The 20538-nt window shown below is 34.9% G+C and overlaps 2 protein-coding genes across 4 annotated transcripts in view; one reads left to right on the top strand and one right to left on the bottom strand.

The window, feature by feature from the left end:
* THEMIS (thymocyte selection associated) overlaps window positions 1–20538 on the bottom strand; it is a 236513-nt gene that overhangs the window by 142531 nt on the left and 73444 nt on the right. The window lies entirely within an intron of this gene.
* LOC119540072 (40S ribosomal protein S3a-like) lies at window positions 11079–11770 on the top strand. The gene has a single exon (XM_037844080.1). It carries the CDS (start codon window positions 11079–11081, stop codon window positions 11574–11576), a length of 498 nt encoding a protein of 165 aa, XP_037700008.1. The 3' UTR covers window positions 11577–11770.

Here is a 20538-nt window from a genome sequence, read left to right as displayed (position 1 = left end):
ACTAAAGATAAACAGAGTGGAGATTTCCATGGTTTGTATCTGATTAAAGGGGTTTTAAATACTGACTGGTTAGGAGCCCTGGACTGGTTAGGAGCCCCAAAAAAGTGTTCACAGAAAGAGATAGAAAATGACAGAAAAAAGATGAAAACTTAACAACAGCATCAAAAACTGAGAATAATAGACCAGCTACTTTGAGAAACCAGAAAGAATTACTTTAATAATAATGAGAATAGAGCTGAAGTGGGAAATCATTGAAGACCTTTTCATGCCGAGTCTCGTGAACCTGAGCAGTGCCACTAAATTTTAAAAATAATAAGAATCACAGCAATTAATAATTATTGAGTACTTGCTATGTGCCAAGATTTGTAGTAAGCACTTTGTGATCGCTTCATTTGTTTTATTTAATACTCAGAAAATTGTATGAAGTAGATAGTATTAGAGGTAGACAGTATTAATATTATCCCAAATTTATAGACGAGGAAACTGATATGGTGATGGAGTAAACACATCAAGGAATCACCCAGTCTCTCTGCAGCCATCCTTTGATAGCACGGTTTTATATGTTTATATTATATAATTTAAATATATATAATATATTTACATGTACATTTATGTTATATATTCAATTTATGTTATATATAAATATATATATTCTTTCTAAAAGTTTAGTAAGTTCAAAATAAAACTAAAATCATGCCCTGTCATCAATGATTATCTCTGGCACATACACAAAATAAATACTTGCCAATAGACTGAGAGATGGTATTTGAAATATAATAGCAAATTTATTTTCAAATGGCTACTCAATGTATTATCAAAATTATTTTCAGAAAGTTCACAAATATCTTTATAGCCTGTAGTTTGGTTTGAGAGTGACCATTTGAGAGTACCTTTCTAAACTTTATTATTGTAATTGTAAAATGTTAGTTAAATAAATATGCAGAAAACTTGCCATTATTGTTTAATTTACATTGATGTGTCTGAACTAATTTCCATGTGGTCATGTCATTTGTATTTCTTCTACCCTTTGTCCATATCCCAGTTAGTGTTCTACTAGATTTTCTATTGACTTTGTTACATTTTACATTTTCACGATATTAAGTCTTTTAAAATTGTCATTTTCCACACTCTGTTGTTAAACTTTTCTTCTTTTTTGCTTTTCTGATGTGCTGAAATTTCTGTTTTATGCAATCAAATAAAATTTTCTTTATGGTTTCCCATTATATTTATAATTTGAAAGTTGATTCATACCCAAAAATAGTTTTACTGAAAATGTAACTCATCTATCTCAAATTGTTTTTTGGCTATGGGATGTAAGATTGATAATCCAATTTGATCTTTTGTTTTCCAAACAGATAATTATACTAGAAAATTTTACTAAATAAATCTTCCTTTACCCTCAGATGTGTATTACCAAGTTTATCAAATAGCTAGTAGTACTCAGAAAGTTAAAGGCCTGTTTCTGAGCTATTAACAAATACTTAAGGACACGGGCACAATCATGAAATTCAAAGCATTGCTTCTGTTCCATCTATGGGAACTAGTGCTGTTATTATTAAAACAATTTAGTGAGTTATCTTTTGATTTTCTGTAACTACCACACAGTATAATTTATTGTAGCTTTATAATAGATTTTAATACTGGGAGGAAAATAGTCCCTGATTGTTTTACTTTTGCTATATTTGCTTCAACATTTTCACTTGTTTATTCTCCTGAATGAACTTTGAATTACTTTCTCATGTGCCAAAGTAATAATTATTATGATTATACTATGGGAACGATGTTTATCATGGTGTCAAATTTATAAATGAAGTCACGAATAATTGATGTATGTATAATATTCAGTCTTCTGGTTCAAGAACTTAACATGTCTTTTTATTTCAATAAATAAGTAAATTTTTGAAATATTCTTTAAGTAAATAAGTGAATGAATGAGTAAAATTTTTTATATTCTTTATACCATGTTTAAGTATTAAGCCCAGTTGTTTCATGCTTTTATCTTGCTATTTGTAGACAGAATTAATTACATTGCATATTCTAAATGGCTATAAATGGAAAGTTATTAATATATTTATATATAAGTGTATATTAGTTTATGTACATATTTTGTTTTATATATTTATATATCTTTGTTTATATATATTTGCTTATATACATATATTTCCTAAATATTTGTTTTTAATCCTCTCATCTTAAGAAACTATTAATTCAAGCAAGTTTTGAATTGTATTGCATTTGATTCTCTTGTTTTTCTGGGCAATCTTACCATATGCAAATAAAAACTATACAAATTTGTATATAAAGCAAATACATATAAACAAATAATGTAATATTATAGTATATTATATAATACCCTTATTTTCAAAAGTTTTATATTTCACTTGTGTTTTTCTATATTTACTTATTCAAAATTCTAGAATGGTCTTAAATAAGAGTAAAAACAAAACCCTTAAAAAATAACCCTTTCTTTGTATGACTCCTCTACTGTGTTTTACTTCTCGGTGCCTATTCTGACTCCAGGTCATCCTTGACAGTCTGAACCTCTGCCCATCCTCTCGGTCAAGTCCTGTTGTCTTCTAGGATTACGGAAGTTTTAAACTTCAAATTACTGAAAAAACTAGGACAGGAATACTAAAACAATTTAATTGTATACTTTGCGAGTGTATTTTATGGTATGTATGTTAATCTCAATAAAACTTATTTAAAAAAATGAGAGGTCAGAGAGATGGACAATTAGGTAACAGCCAAAAAAATTTAATTACTTTGGTCCCCTCATACATTCCTGGTGGGAATATAAACTATCCGAGCCTTTCTGTAATGTGATTTGGCAATATATATAAAGAGCTTTAAAAACAGTTTTACTTCTGACCCAATAACTTCATGTATATGAAATTATTACAATAATTAGAGATGCAGACAAAATCTTAGGATAAGCCTTCTCACTACTACTCATATTACATAAATGGCCAAAGTTGACCTTGAATTTAAGAAATTATGATATACGCATACAATGGTCCATTGCATAGAAAATAAAAATTATATTTCAAAGAACATCTAATGACACAGGTAAGTCCTCAGGAAAAAAACAAAAAAAAACTTATTTCCCATGATTTTAAAACATGAGTGAGTTGGGCAGGTGGTTTCCAATGCACTGGAAAACACTAGAAGTGCACAAATAATGGTCAAGGGCTCTGGGTGATGTGATTATAAGGAGCTTTTGTTTCCTTCCTTGCATTTTCCTCTGTTTTCTAGTTTTCTGTAACATGCATGTGTAACTTGTAAAACTGGGGGAAAATCAGTACATTTTGTAACTTAAAAAGCTTGTTCCAGTTAAGAGTCAAGGAACTGATGACTTGAGTAGATCACTTTGTTCTCCTGGGACTCCCTCCATTGTTATACTGTTGAGGTACCATCATAAAAAGCTTTCATAGGACTTGTGCATGTAGAAAAGGGAGAGGGAAGATAAGAAGTGATGAGATAGATTTTACAAGATGGACATAGATAGTAATACTATGAAAACTTATAGAACAGTACTCATTGTGGAATATAGCCTATTTCAAAATCTTTCTGACAGAATTCTAGTCTGATGCTACAGTGTACAGAGGTGAGTAAAAAGATTCTAACCCAGAACTGCAAAATCTGTCTGCCAGATAATATGCAGTTTATTGTCCAAAAACCCAGAAATTAGAAAAATAATCTGATCAGGTGATAGAGAGTAGGAAAAAAAAAAAAAGTGGGCCAGAAAAATGGAACTGAAAATTACTGTAATTTCTTCTGTATTTTGATTAATTCATGCTTTCTTGCATAGTGTATTCAGAATGCCCCTTTTTGTCTAGGAAAATATTTTGTAAAGTAGCTGCAGCTGAAATTATTTGCTTAAGTGAGTACAGTGGGGAAGATGTGCCTGAAGAGAAGCTGACCAAGAAAATTTGAAAGAATAGCCTCTGATTCTTTGGATAGCAAGTTATCTAAAAGGCAGGGAGACCTATTTAGTCTGCTTTCAATCATGTTTCATCAGATTGGAAAAAGAGGAGCAAATTTTGCCTTATATCTTGATTCCTTTAACAAAAATCCTTGAAAAAACAGAAGATAGAAAAGTTATTCATTGCAAAGCTATTAAATGTATTTTTAATTATGTTTTGCATAATAATCTTCCAATCAGGTCCTTTTAGAAACTGATATTTTAGTCAAATAAATAATTGGCTACAATCATAAAATGGCTATAGATGAAAGATTTAGTCATTAAATGATAGATGAAATCTATAAAGAATGACCATTGAATATAATAAAATGTTTTCCATCAATTGAGTATATTATTTCCCAAATGAAACAATGAGTAAATTAATTTTAAAAATGTTAATATAATATGTTTTTTTGGTATCCAAGCATAAAGGAGCAAGTCATTTAACCTTAATCAATTTCTTGAGAAAACAATTCTATTACTAATCCAATTGTTTTCTTTGGTTACTTTTCTTAATACATTCCTCTACTTTTCACATTTATTTAAAAAAAATGATTTTTAAAAGAGAGTGCTAAGTGATAAAGGTATTATGGGAGAGAATTCTCCATGGCATTTCTACATGTCTCAGAAGCTGGAGGTAGCAGATTTGTTTCCAGGCTAGTATAAAAATAATAGAGAATGCCTCCTTCCCCAGAGACATTCTAGGATAATAAAGTCTCCCTCTTCTTTCCAGAGGAGATTTTTTTTTTTTCTAACATTCCAGGGTAATAAAGATAATGTCTTTCTCAGCGGCAAAGGTTGTTTGGTTTGCCAGCAACTCTTTATAACTTTGGGGTTTCCTAAGTTCAGGATTCTTCAGCTGTAACACAGACTACCACATGCTTAGCACCCACCTGAGACTACTCTATATCACCCTCATGGGGTTTGGGGGAAAAGAGAATTACTGAGACATGAAAGTTCATGTTGCCTGCTCTACCACAAGTAATAAAGTGTTAAATCCATTTGGATTGTTGTTTCCTTACAAACACAAGTGTGGCAAGTAAACCTAGCAGCTACACTGGTGCTTGGGGGTTGTTTGATCCCTTGTCAGATAAAATCTGTTATCTGTTAGAAATTATTTTAAGTAGAAAGCACTACCTCTGAACCAGTTTATAATGCATGGTTTAGATGCATTAACATGTGAAGAAAATATTATATTTAGCAAATTTTTTAATATTCATCTAAAAATTCCCATTTCATGTTATTATTTTAGTAGTGATGTTAGTCTAGATATTTTTACCATTACCATGTTTAAGGCAAGTACCAGAAAAACTAGAAAGGAAGCCATACATTCAGGGATCTGTGGGCTTTTATTATGAGAATGATGTTAATTGACACAAAAGACCATCTCACTGTTTTTCTATATTTAAGTAAAAAGAAGGAATGGGAAGCAACATTTATTGAGATCCATTTATGATCAGTCAGATATTTTGTATACTTTCCTCATTTAATCTTATTTATATAACCTTATTACAATCTTCATTTTAAAGGTATGTAAATTATTGTTCAGCGAGCTCAAGGGACATGCCCAAATTCACAAAGACAAACAGTTCTCTAGAATTCCAAAGGCTTTCTTTTTTTAACTATATCAAGCTACCCCTGTATATAAATCATAGGTTGACCATTTTTAAAACTAGTATTTGATTCACACTGTAAATACATCTCTGTTATAGCAAGTCATAAGATGAGATAAAAATATGTGCCGGAACTGCCTGCCTGGATTGAAACTAAGTTACATACATCTCAAATTATAGCAAGGTGGAAGTAGCCCATCTCTGAGTGTGGAAAGCCTGAAATCTTGCCCTATCTGAGTTTCACTAGACAATCTAATTCCCATTAGATTCTGAGCTTCCCTCGGCAGAGTGCGTGATGGAGTTGGACCAATTGACTTCTAAGTCTCTGTCTCTCAAGCCTACCATTCCGTCATTCTGCAAATGATTTCTGAATTATGTTGCTCTATTATGAGGATAAAATTCCCACAATATCAGTCTTTAAATAGAATTAGTTTATACCATGTTTTTAGTTTCCCAGTTTACCACTCCATGAAGTTGTAAATTTTGTAACAACAGTAATGGTATTAAATTAAATAATATAAAAGTGTATCAGCTGTAATATTCAATTCACTCACTGAGTTTTGGTGATGATGGCAGTGATTCTTAGGAAAGGAAGTACAAAATAGTGCTTCAGAGTTCAGACTCTGTGCTCTAGATCTGTACTCTATATCTAGAGCTATCTAGATCTGTCTAGAACTGTGCTCTCCAAAACCATAGCCACTATTGGATCCTCTGTGCTCAACCATTCAAATGTAGCTATTTGAAATGTGTCTAATCCGAATTGAGATATGTTGTAAGTGACATACTTGATTTTAAAGATTTAGCGTGAAAAGAATAAAAGATCTCAATTTTTGTATTGATTAGATTTTGAAAGGATAATATTTTAAACGCATCTGATTAAATAATAATATTTTACTAAAATTAATTTCACCTTTTTCTTTCCCCCTTTTTAAATATGGGTGGTAGCTAGCCTTCAAGATGGCTCCCAAGGATTCCCACCTCCTGATATTCAGTTACACCCTTCTGAGTCCCCTCTCAGACCGTACCACAATTGTTCTGTATGACCTGAAGAATATAGCAGAAATGATGGTATGTGACTTTTGAGATTAGGTTATAAAAACTGGGATTTCAGTCTTAGCCTTTTTCCCAGATCACTGGCTCTGGAGGATCCCTATAGAGGGACCATATGGAGAAGAACTGAAGCCACCAGCCAACAATTCCATGAATAAGCCTGTATGTGGCCCTTCCATTTCCAGTCTCTTTAGAGACTGCAGACCCTGGGTAGAGCTTCACTGCAATCTCACAAGAAACCTTGCATCAGAACTAAGTCAGATAGAACTCTGATTCCTGACCCTCAGAAACTGCATGAGATAATAAACATTTGTTGTTTCAAACTGCTGAAGTTAGGGGTAATTTGTTGCACAGCAAGGGATAACTAATACAATGTGGCCACCAGAAAATTTAAAATTACATCTGTGCAATTTAATTGAAATCACATTATATTTCTATTGGACAATGGTAGCATAGATTCAACTTAACCACTTCCTAACTATGTGATCTTGAGCAAGTTATTTGGCCTTTTTTGTGGCTGTTTCCCATCTGTAAAATGTGAATACAGTTAGTAACCTATATATCCATAAAAATGTTTGGAACAACTTCTATATGAGACCAAGGGAAGAGATATCTATTTGGTACAGGATCTAAATTTTCTAAATGGTACAACTCTACAGTCGATTTGTTCAGACACCACAATTGCATGGAACTTTGAATAGGAAGTGAGATATGGTAGGTTAGTATAGGCAGGAGTGAAGTAGTGACACATCCCAGAGTAATTTGGGCAGATAATAAAAAATATATTTACAGCCTCCCCCTCCTCAGCCCCGAGGATCTGGGGGAAGGTGCAGATGTGTTGGACATCCTCACCTGGACTGGTGTTGATGTTGTCACAAACATTGGGACTGGCGGTTTGATGTGCTGAGCCCTCGATCATGGACATGCCCTTATGAAGCTCATTACTGCAAAGCAGAGGCTAAACTTGCATGTAATTGTGCCTAAGAGTCTCCCCCTGAGTACCTCTTTGTTGCTCAGATGTGGCCCTCTCTCTCTCTAACTGAGCCATCTCGACAGGTGAACTCGCTGCCCTCCCCCACGTGGGACCTGACTCCCAGGGTTGTAAATCTCCCTGGCAATGCAGAATACGACTCACTGGGATGAATGTGGACCCGGCATCGTGGGACTGAGAGTATCTTCTTGACCAAAAGGGGGATGCAAAATGAGACGAAATAGTTTCAGTGGCTGAGAGATTTCAAAGGGAGTCGAGAGGTCACTCTAGTGGACATTCTTATACACTATATAGATAACACCTCTTAGGTTTTAATATATTGTAATAGCTAGAAGTAAATACATGAAACTACCAAACTCCAACCCAGCAGTCTGGACTCCTGAAGACAATTTTATAATAATGTAGATTACAAGGGGTGACAGTGTGATTGTGAAGACCTTGTGGATCACACCCCCTTTATCTAGTGTATGGATGAGTAGAAAGATGGGGATAAAAACTAAAGGACAAATGGGGTGGGATGCGGGAGATGATTTGGGTATTCTTTTTTCACTTTTATTTTTTATTCTTGTTTTGGTTCTTTCTGATGTAAGGAAAATGTTCAGAGATAGATTGTGGTGATGAACACATAACTATGTTATCATACTGTGGACAGTGGATTGTATACCTTGGATGATTGTATGGTGTGTGAATGTATTTCAATAAAACTGAATTTAGTAAAAAAAAAAAAAAAGAAAAGAAAAAAAATATTTGGAACAGTTTTATGCATAAAAGTATTTAGAACAGTGAATGGGGCATCATACGTGTTATTCAAGTGTTTGTCCTTAATATCATCAGCTTCCTCATTTGAGTGTGTGCTATGAGCAGGGCAGAGTGTCAGTGGTTGTAATCTTCCACCTCTAAGCTATATCACCACGTTTCCTACATGCCTCCTACTTCCTGAAATAAAACTCCTACACAGAACTAAAATTCATACAGTATGATCTAAAAATCCAAACAGAAAGATTTCTTCAGTATAACTTTGTAATTTTAACAGTGGTTTTATGGATGTAATCACAACCACTTCCTTGAACATATGGTTTAGAGACAGTTAATGTAAACTTGCCATTTGGGAAAAAAAAAAATCCCTGTTCATTAGAAAGATGTATTGAAACACTTTCTTTCTGGATATTTCTCATGACTAAAGAGAAGACATTTATTATTCATGCTGCAGAACACTACCATCCAGATTTTGGGACTTCACTTTAAACCAAACATTTTATGATTTAGGGAATAATGCCATCAACTACTAAATATCAGGATATATTGTGCTTGGAAATAAAGGCATGTTTCCCACCTCGTAAAAAGCCTCAGCCCAGAGCACTGTCTTCTAAAATAACGAACTGCGGTTCTAAAACAGTATGTTTTTTTCCATACAAAGCTGAAATAACTGCCTTTTATTTCTTTTAATATATTTAAACATTTTTGTGTTGACAAAATAGAAACATACGGAAGCATAATATTAATATAGGATGCATGGTAGTTCCCTGGAAATTTAGGTATCTGTGTGATACCTGAGACTCAGAGTTAGAATTCTACTGCCCTGAAAGTCAGCATTACCCCATACCACAACTGTTAAAAGAAGCTGAAAAAGAGATCAGACTTCAGTCAGAGATATGAATGAAGTGGATCTGGTTAGGACTAAGGCAAATAAGAATGCAGAGTATAAAGGATGTCATTGTCTGCATTTTAAAACTCCGACTTCTACGTGGGACTGAAAGTAAGAGATATTCATTTTGTCCAAAATTTAAATTTTCTGTAGTACATTATCTAATCTAACCTCTCTGGCCAGTGCCTGTGGTTTAACCCACTAATCCTGATTACTAAATGTGGCTGACGCATTGTGCATATGAGGCTTGAGATGGTTTTTGCAGAAGGAGAAATCACTGAAAGGTAATTACAATAGATAAAAGTGGTATCTTAACATTTGAAATAAATAGATGTAACTGTACCTTGATACAGCTTTTCACTTGTTTAGTTTTTAAATGTTAGTATAATCTGAATAAATTTAATGTAAAATTTAGAAAGAATGTGACAAAACATCTTGGATAGTTCTGTTTGTGTTTTTGCACATTGTAAAAGTGGTGTCTCAGCTAAAAATATAGAAATTATTTCTAAAGTTAAATTATTCTGGTTTACTTGCAAGTTTAAACAACCTAATTACATGGACCCTAGAAGAGGGAATGAGATCATGTTACTCTATACAGGTTAATGTAATACCTTGATACATTCCTGAGTATTTTGCACAAAAAAATGAAAAAGTATTTGCAAAGTCCCCTTGAAGGACTGGAGAAAATAAAATGTGGAACTATTAAACTTCCACACTTGCAGAATTCCTGATATTCTCTCAAGCACTAGGGACTCCCAATTTAATAAGCCAAGCTTTCAATCTTGAGACTTGCCCTTATGAAACTTATTTCTGCAATGGCAAAGGTAAACCTATGTATAATTACGCCTAAGCGTCACCACCAGACAACCTCATTTGTTGCTCAGATGTGGCCACACTCTCTAAGCCAGCTCTGCAAATAAACTCACTAACCTCCCCCGATGTGGGACATGAGTCCCAGGGCTATAAGTCTCCCTGGCAATGTGAGACATGACTCCCATAGTTAAGCCTGGCCCTGGATTGAGGATGCCTTCTTGACTAAAAGGGGGAAAAGAAATGGAACAAAATAGAGTTTCAGTGGCTAAGAAATTTCAAATAGAGTCAAGAGGTCATTCTGGAGGTTATTCTTATGCAAATTTTAAGATTTTGAAAATTGCCATAGTATGCCAAACCCCAACCAACAGTATTCCTGAAAACCCTAGGGAGTGCTCTGGGCTCTATCTAAGACTCTATAAAAGTTTTATCTAATAAGCTTATTTTTTCAGAAACTTAGAGTCACCAGATGTCTCCAAAGTCATATAAGCCCTGAAACCCAGAGGTACAAGTCTCTCCAAAAACAACAACCAATTTCATTCCTCTACCCCATAATATCAACACCCTTTTTCATCACAAAGGAAACTGAATAGTTGAGAAAATGTTCAAATGAGACGGAGGAGGTATAACTGAGAAATTAGGATTTAAGATACTTCTTTTTAGTTTCTAGTGTATCAGAATAGCCAGAAGGAAATACCTGAAATTGTTGAACTGTAATCCTGTAGACTCGATCTTTCATAATGGTTGTATAACTTTATAGTTTTTATCGTGTGAACATGTGATTGTAAAAACCTTGTGGCTAACACTCCCTTTATCCGGGATATGGGTAGCTGAGTAATAAAGACATGAATGAAAATAATAACAATAATAATAATCATAGGTCAGAAATATGGGGGGGAAATACCCCTATGTAAACTATGGGCAATAGTTACAAAGCTACTTTAATCATCTTTCATCAATTGTAACAAATGTAACTACTGTTAAAAAAAATAGTAGAGGAGCAGCACCATGGTGGTTGGCAAGAACAAGCATCTTACAAAAGGTGGCAAAAAAGGAGCCAAGAAGAAAGTGGTTGATCCATTTTCTAAGAAAGATTGGTATGATGTGAAAGCACCAGCAATGTTTAATATAAGAAATATTGGGAAAACACTAGATACAAGGACTCAAGGAACCAACATTGCATCTGATGGCCTTAAGAGTCATGTTTTTGAAGTGAGCCTTGCTGATCTGCAGAATGATGAAGTTGCATTTAGAAAATTCAAGCTAATTACTGAGGATGTGCAGGGCAAAAACTGCCTAACTAACTTCCATGGCATGGATCTTATCCATGACAAAATGTGTTCTATGGTCAAAAAACGGCAGATCATGATTGAAGTTCATGTTGATGTCAAAACTACCGATGGTTATTTGCTTCGTCTTTTCTCTGTTGGTTTTACCAAAAAACGCAACAATCAGATTCGGAAGATCTCTTATGCTCAGCACCAACAAGTCCGCCAAATCCGGTAAAAGATGATGGAAATCATGACCCGAGAGGTGCAGACAAATGACTTGAAAGTAGTGGTCAATAAATTGATTCCAGGCAGCATTGGTAAAGACATAGAAAAGGCTTGCCAATGTATCTATCCTCTTCATGATGTGTTTGTTAGAAAAGTAAAAATGCTGAAGAAGCCCAAGTTTGAATTGGGAAAACTCATGGAGCCTCACAGTGAAGGTAGTAGTTCTGGAAAAGCAAGCAACTGGAGATGAGACAGGTGCTAAAGTGGAATGAGCTGATGGTTATGAGCCACCAGTCCAAAAAATCTGTTTAAAATTCAGACAAAATAAAGCCTTATTTGTGGGAAAAAAAAAAGGTAGAACTACAAAAAAAAGAAAGTGTTTTCATCAATAATAACAGATTTTCCACACCAATGCAAGCGTTGATGGTGGAGTGGTGTATAGGAATCCTGTATTTTTTGCATGATTGTTCAGTAAACCCACAACTTCTCTAATAAATATATATATGATGCAACCAGTGTTAAATATTTTAAGTTTAGTTTCCCATAAACATTTTATCAAAGAATCAGCTTCCAATTTGTCACCTGTAGATGTCCTTACCAAATCCCTGTAAACCTTTCCTTTCTTGACTTTTATTTGAACTTACATGTGCAGAAACTACATCTATAGTGCTATGTTTTCTGGTCAAAGGCTGGATATCTTTCTTCAGAGTAGCGTCTTCATTTGCACAGAAAACATGTTGAATATCCTTGACAGGGTTATTATCTTCCACATCAAACCTTTGAATTACCATGAGAAATTGAGATTCTGTGTTTATAAAGTTTGCTTTTAAAAGGAAGGATGGGTGACACCCCCCAAAATGGCAGAATAATGACCTCTGAAAATGGTCTCCTCATTAAAAACAATAAACCTGGTGAAAAAATTTCAGAATCAACTTTTTCAGAAATTTGGAAATTAATCAAAGGTTTGTGGCAATCTGGGGAGTATTTATTAAAGGAAAAATGGCTGAAACTTGGTAAGAATAGCAAACTTTGTGATGTGTTAACTTGCTGTATCCCCATTTCCCCACTTCCAGCTCTTTGATAGCCTTGAAAACAAACAGCCCACAATTATGATGAGAAACAGCAGTCTGGGAATCACAGGAATGGTACAGTAAGGAGTTGGAACTCTTTCAAAGCCTCCTTCCTAGAATTGTCATTATTTCACTTGACGGTGGTTCCTGGGAGATCTGACTTAAAAGGTCATCTTTATTTGATCTGCTTAGAGCTTACCCAAAGGCAAAAGCCTTTTCTATGGGGCATTTGTCAGAAACAATGAGAGGAAACTGTTTAAATTTGTGGCTGTCTACAATAATGGAAAAGAGCATTGACAAATGGTAAAGTCACTAACATGTTTAATAGGAAAAGATGGGAATTGATTTCCATGGGGACTTTGAAAAGTTGTGACTTATTCCTGAGAATCTAGAAAGCTACACACATGGGTATGGCTATGTGCATAACCAGGACTGTACACATGCTCAGAAAAACCTTAGAACACCCTAAGATCTCACTCTGGCTGATATTGAGGAACTACATAAGAAGAAAGTAAGAACTAAGCCACGCTTTTCAGCTACCTGACTAAGTGTTGAAGGCATGCCATGAGAAGAAGAGCCCCTAAACAAAGAATGAGAGACCTATAGGTTTTAGGTGGCCAAGAATAACTTAGCCCAATCATTAACTGTTCACTAAGCCAATTGAGCAGTGACTTTAGTAGCTATACACAGCAAAGAATATAGGCATTACAGAATAATTTCAGAAAGATTACTAAACAATCCTCCTCCCCTCTCCCAAAAAAAAACCAACCAAACAAACAAACAGGAACAACAACAACAAGCCTATGATAGGGGAAAGAATCTGACTTCTAGAGTTGCCACATTTTACTATTTAAAATACCTAGTTTTCAACAACAAAAAAATTATCATACATGCAAAAGAATAAGAAAATATGATCATACACCAGAAAAAAATAAAAGCAGTTGATAGGAACTGTCCCTGAGAAGGCCCAGACATTACAAAGACTTTAAATCGGCTATTTAAATATGTCCAAAAACCTGAAGGAAACTATGCCTTAAAAACTTAAGGAAGTGATGAGAATCATTTATCACCAAATAGAGTAGAACAATAAAGAGACAGAAGTTCTAATAAAAGAACAAATAGACACTCTGGAGTTGAAAGTTGCTATAGCTCAAATGAAAAATTTACTAGCAGGACCCAACTCAGATCTGAGATGACAAATAAGTGAATTAGTAAATTTGAAGTTAAGTCAATTGAGATTATCCATACTGAAGAACAGAAGGAAAAAAGAATGAAGAAAAATGAATGGCGCCTCAAAGACCCATGAGAATTTTCAAGAGTACTGACTAATACAGGCATATTGGGATTCCCAGAAAGAGAAGAGAGAGAGAAAGGGCCAGAAAGAATATTTGAAGAAATAGTGGCCAAAAACTTTCAAAGATGAAAAATATTAATCTACACATCCAAAAATTCAGTGTACTCCAGGTAGGAAAAACGTAAAGAGATCCACACATATATACACAATAATCAAACTGTTGAAGCCAAATAAAAATAGAGACTCATAATCAGCAAGTGAAAGTGACATCATGTACAAGGGACTCTCACAAGGATAAAAACTATTTTCTCTTCAGAAACCATAGAGGCCAGAAAGAGGTGAAATGACATATTCAAAGTGCTGAAAGAAAGACTAACAACCAAGAATTCAATAAAACTTCTTTCAAAAATGAAGGAGAAGGAGGATCTAAGATGGCAGCATAGAGAGGAGTGGAAGCTAAGTAGTCCCCCTGGAACAACTGAAAAAAAAAAACCAGAAACAACTAGTAAATAATCCAGAATAACTGCAGGGGGACAAACGTGACCGTCCACTCATCATACACCAACCTGAATTGGGAGGAATGCCTGAGATCACAGCATAAAATCTGTAAGTAAAAACTGTGCATTCAAATCGGGAGACCCCTCCCCCACAGCCCGAGCTACAAAGCCTCATGGTGCCAGAGAGAAGCTTTCTCCCAGCAAGCGAATATAGCTCAGCTGAGCTCCAACTGGGGTTTTAATTAGCGAGTGTGAACTGCTCACTACTAGGAACGAATTCCCAACAAGTAGACAGAGGCTTTGGGTGATGACCGACCCTGGAGAGCTGGAGGGTCGCCTCGGACTAGCTCTGTTCCTTTTTCGACTCAGTGGAGAAAGACTCAGCCATTTTTGGTTCCCAGTTCTGTGACCCAGACAAGGGTATAGCACAGGCAGAGAGAGACCACTGAAATGCTAATGACCTCCCTCTAGGGCGTCTATCTTCTCTAAGAGGAAAGGGGTGGGGCCCAGCTCTACTATCTGCCTTTCATTCAGAACTTACACCAGTCAAGAATTATAGGCTAATAGGTGCCACCTGCTGGGCAGAAAAGCACAGTGACCGGAGGCATCAGAGGGTATACCAATTTTCTAAGACACACCCTCAGGGAAACTGGATACTGAATATTTCTTCCTTCTGGGACCTTAGCCCATTCTGGTCTGGGGAGGCCTGATTGGGGTAACCAAGGAAACCATGCCTAGACAACAGAAAACTAAAATCTATACTAAGAAAAATGAGGTTATGGCCCTGTCAGGGTAACAAACTTGCACTTCAACTGTGATGCAGGAATTGAAACAACCAATAATAAGTGAATTCAAAAAGTTTAGGGAAGATATGGCAAAAGAGATGAGCCGTATAATGAAAACACAGGACATACATAAGGTAGAAATTGAAAGTTCAAAAAACCAAATGGCAGAATCTATGGAAATGAAAGGCGCAACACAAGAGATGAAAGACACACGGGAAACATACAACAGCAGATCTCAAGAGGCAGAAGAAAATACTCAGGAACTGGAGAACAAGGCACCTGACAGCCTACACACAAAAGAACAGATAGAGAAAAGAATGGAAAAATATGAGCATCATCACCGGGAACTTAAAGACAAAAAGAAAAGCAAAAATTTACATGTCTTTGGTGTCCCACAAGGAAAAGAGGAGGGAAAAGGGGCAGAAGCAATAATAGAGGAAATAATCAATGAAAATTTCCCATCTCTTATGAAAGACATAAAATTACAGATGCAAGAAACGCAGCATACCCCAAACAGAATAGATCTGAATTAGGCCTACGCCAAACACTTAATAATCAGATAATCGAACATCAAAGATAAAGAGAGAATCCTGAAAGCAGCAAGAGAGAAATGATCTATCATATACAAAGGAAGCTTGATAAGACTATGTGTGGATTTCTCAATAGAAACCATGGAGGCAAGAAGGAAGTGGGGTGGTATATTTAAGATACTGAAAGAGAAAAACCACCAACCAAGAATCCTATATCCGGCAAAACTATCCTTCACATGTGAGGGAAAGCTTAAAATATTCTCTGACAAACAGGCAATGACTGAGTTTGTGAACAAGAAACCTGCTCTACAGGAAACACTAAAGGAAGCACTGTAGACAGAAAGGAAAACACAGGAGTGAGAGGTTTGGAAAACAATTTTGGGAGACAGTAGCACAGCAATGTAAGTACACTGAACAAAGATGACTGTGAATATAGTTGAAAGAGGAAGGCTGGGATCATGTGGGACACCAGAACAAAAGATGAACAATAAAGACTGGGACTGTGTAACTCAGGGAAACCTAGGATGCTCAACGATTGTAATAAAAGGTACAAATATGTTTTTACATGAGGTAAAACAAATGAATGTCAGCATTGCAAGGTGTTAAAAATAGGGTGGGATTGGGGGGAAAATACAATCAATGCTAGCTAGAGGCTAGAATTAACAGAAACATTGTATTATGCTTCCTTTTATGTAACAAAAGCAATATACCAAAGCTAAATGCATATGGGGTGGTGGGGAATAGGGAAAAGGTATGGGACTCTAAGGATTGCTGATGTTGTCTGACTGTTTATTCTACTTTATGTTAATGGTATCTTTCCTTTTGTTACCTTCTAGCTATCAAGTTTTTTTGTTTGTTTTTCTCTCTTTCTCTTGCCTTTTTCTTTTGCCTCTCTGCCTTCTTTAACTCTTCCTCCATTTTTGTGGAAGAAATGTTCTTATATAGAGAGTGGCAATGGTGCTCAATACATAAATACGTGACTATACGGGGAACCAATGATTGTTTACTTAGGACGGAATGTCTAGTGTTTGATCAAAACCATCTTAAAGGAAATGGGTTGATGAAGAAAACTTGAGGGCACTGTATGAGTGAAATAAGACACATAAAGGCAAATATTGCAGGGTCTCACTGATATGAACTAATTACAATATGTAAACTCATAGACATGAAATATAAGTTACCAGGATATAGAATGAGGCTAAAGAATGGGGAGCAGTTGCTTATTATGAGCAGAATGTTCAACTAGGGTGAACTTAAATATTTGGAAATGGACAGGGGTGATGGTAGCATGTAATGAGAATAACTAACAGTGCTGAATGGTATGTGAAGGTGGTGGAAAGGGTAAGCTCAGAGTCACACATGTCACCAGAAGGAAAGTTGGAGGTTAAAAGATGGGAATGTATAAAACAGTGAATCTTGTGGTAGACAATGTCCATGATTAACTATACAAATATTCGAAATCTCTCTCACAAACTAAAACAAATGTATGTCACTATAACTAGAGGTTAATAATAGAGAGGCATATAGGGAAAAAATATATACCTATTGCAAACTATATACTACAGTTAGTAGTATTTTAACATTCTTTCATCAACAGTAACAAATGTACTATACCAACACTATGAATCAATAATGGAGGGGTGGGGCATGGTTAGGGGTATGGGAGGATATGAGTTTCCTTTTTTTAATCTTTGTTTCTTTTCTGGAGTAGTGAAAATGTTCTAAAAATTGAAAAAAAAATAATTGTGTTGACGGATGCACAGCTGTATGGTGGTGTCGTGGGCAATTGATTGTACACTTTGGATCTTTGGATAGTTGTATGGTATCTGAACAATCTCGGTAAAAAAAAAATGAAAAAAAAAATGAAGGAGAAATGAAGACATTCCCAGATAAACCAAAGCTGTGAGAATTCATCACTATCAAACCTGCACTAAAAGAAATACTACAGGGAGTGCTTCAGGCTTAAATGTAAAGATCTTAGAGAGTATCTGGATTACACACAAAGGTTCTTTATTTAAAATAAATCATTTAAATAAATAAATAAATAAATAAATTACTATAATTTGATGCTTTGGGTGATATTTTGTACTGTACAAATGAAATTTATTTAAAGTATATATAAATTTATTAGTATACATTCTAGTAAATCATAAATTAATTTTTTAAAAAACAGTAAATATATATCTAAATATATTTAAAGTAAACATAAAGGAGAGTGTGAATGTATTTTTGTTTGTGGTTCCTTTCTTCTCCTGATTAAAAAGAAAATTGCATAAAGCAATAATTATATTCTGTGATTATAAGCACACAGTGTATTATGATGTAATTTATATGACAATAACATCAAAAAAGATGGGGGAGGGAATGGAGCTATATAAGAGCAAAGTTTTTTATATTATTGAAAATTAAATTAGTATTAATCCAAATTATATCATTATAAATTAAGATAATTGTAATCCCCATGGCAACCACTGAAAAAATAGCTCAAAATATACAGTAAAAAAAAATCAAGGTTGTATAAAAATGTAGCTTCTGAGGGGTGACAATGTGATTGAGAAGAAACTGTTTATGTTGGATAGAATATATATTAAGTGAAATCAGGGAGCACTACTTCATAAATCAAGCACTAAACTTGCGGCTTGCTCTTGTGAAACTTAGAGTTGTAAATGGGTGGCTGAATTCTCCTGTAATTAAACCTAGGAGGCACCTCCAGGGAACCTCATTTGTTGCTCAGATGTGGTCTTTCTCTCTTTCTAAGCCCAATTCAACAAATAAATTCATTAACCTCCTCCTGCCCCAGATGAGGGGCATGACTCCCAGGGAAATGAATCTCCCTGGAGATGTGTGATGTGACCCCAGGAATGAGCCTGGCCCTAGCAGGGAGGGATTGAAAATGCCTTCTTGACCAAAAGGGGAAAAAAGAAAGGTAACAAGCTGAGGTCACAGTGGTGAGAGATCCCAAATAGAGTCGAGAGGCTATCCTGAAGGCTCCTCTTATGCAACCTCCAGCTAGACATCCCAAATGGCTACAACATGTCATGCCCTTACCAAAAGTAGTCCCCAGATATCTAGGCCCCTACCTTAGATTCTGTAAATGATTCACTCACTGTGTTTTATTTCTCAGAAATGTAAAGCTACCAGAGTGTTCCTATGCCACAGAAGTCCTAAAATCCAGAGGCATCAGCCTCTTTAACAACAACAATCAGATGCAGCCCCCTTCCCCATATTGTTGACACCCCCTTTCAATATGAACAAGTTAGGGTGCTCACTGCCTAGATACCCCTGAAGATGGAGAAAGAGATTAAGTGAGAGGAAGGGGTAGCAACAACAAAGATAAGATTTAACAAAGGTCTATGAATACTGAAACTTAATATAAATATATTTGTTTAGATGCTGGGGTGTTGGAATAGCTGGAAGGAGGTAAATGACATAGTGGAACTGTAACCTATAACATGCTTTGGAATTTGCTCTACAGCTACTTGTTGAATTGGCCTTTGAAAGTCTTCCACCTTTCTGTTATACCCTATAGAGCATAATAAGAAAAGAACTGACACTGGAACTGTAACCCATAACAGTTTTTGAAATTACCTGAATAACTGCTTGTTGAGCTGTACATTAAAAGTTTACACCTTTCTGTATGTATATTTTACAATAATGGAAATAGCTGAAGTTGTGGAACTGTGACCCATGACATTCTTTGAAAATTGTTCTCTAACAACTTGTTAAATTGTACCTTGAAAGTTATCACTGTTATGTACATATGTTAAAGTCCACAATAGAAAATCATTAAAAAATTTTAAAAAAACTTCAAGGGAATTAAAATTGTACCCTAGAAAATATCTATTAAACACAAAATATGGTAGTAATGGTGGAACAAAGGTAAAAAAGCAATCTGAGACATATAGAAAACAAATAGCAAAATGGCAGATGTAAATCCTACCTTTTACGTAATCCATTAAGTGTAAGTGGATTAAACACTCCATTTTTAAAAAAACAAAGATTGGCAGAATGGACAAACTTTTAAAATCATCCAACTATATACTATCAAACAGAAACACACTTTAAATTCAAAGACATGAATACTTTGAAAGTAAAAGGATAGAAAAGATAGACCATGCAAATATTAATCAAAAGAGACTTGTTCTGACTATAGCAATATCAGATATTCATAGAGTTTAGAACAAATTTTTTTACCAGAGACAAAGTAGGGTGTTATATAATGATGGAAGGGCCAGTCCACCAAGAAGATAAACCAATTATAAACACAGATGCACCTAAAGATAGAGCCCCAAAATACACAAAGCAAAAGCTGACTAAATTGAAGGGTAAATAGACAATTAATTAAAAATAGTTGGAGACTTCAGTAATAGAACAACTAGACAGAAGATTGACAAGGAAATACAAGATTTGAACCACAATATAAAATCAATTTGACATAACAGCCATCTATTAGAATATGTCACCCAACAACAGCAAAATAAACATTCTTCTCAATGGCACACTGAACATTCTCCAGAATAGACCATATGTTATGCAATAAAATGTCTCAAAAAATTTAAGAGCATTGAAATCATACAAAGGATTTCCTTTCACTACAATGGAATAAAATTCAAAATTAATAACAGAAGAAATTTGTCAAATTCATAAATAAGGAAGGATGTTTTAAAACAATATTGGCCTTTCAAAGGATAAAGGTCAAAACTGACTGTGTTTTAAAACTTCAATTTCCATGTGAGACCAAGGGAAGAGATGTCTATTTGGTGCAGGATCTATATTTTCTAAACAATATAACTCTA

The sequence above is a fragment of the Choloepus didactylus genome, chromosome 7, assembly GCF_015220235.1.
Source record: "Choloepus didactylus isolate mChoDid1 chromosome 7, mChoDid1.pri, whole genome shotgun sequence".
NCBI lineage: Eukaryota > Metazoa > Chordata > Mammalia > Pilosa > Megalonychidae > Choloepus > Choloepus didactylus.
Note: the sequence above shows the minus strand (reverse complement) of the source record. Positions and strands in the feature narration are given on the sequence as shown.

What these genes read in the sequence shown, in the direction of transcription:
- LOC119540072 (XM_037844080.1), top strand. Translation starts at nt 11,079, where the DNA reads ATGGTGGTTGGCAAGAACAAGCATCTTACAAAAGGTGGCAAAAAAGGA.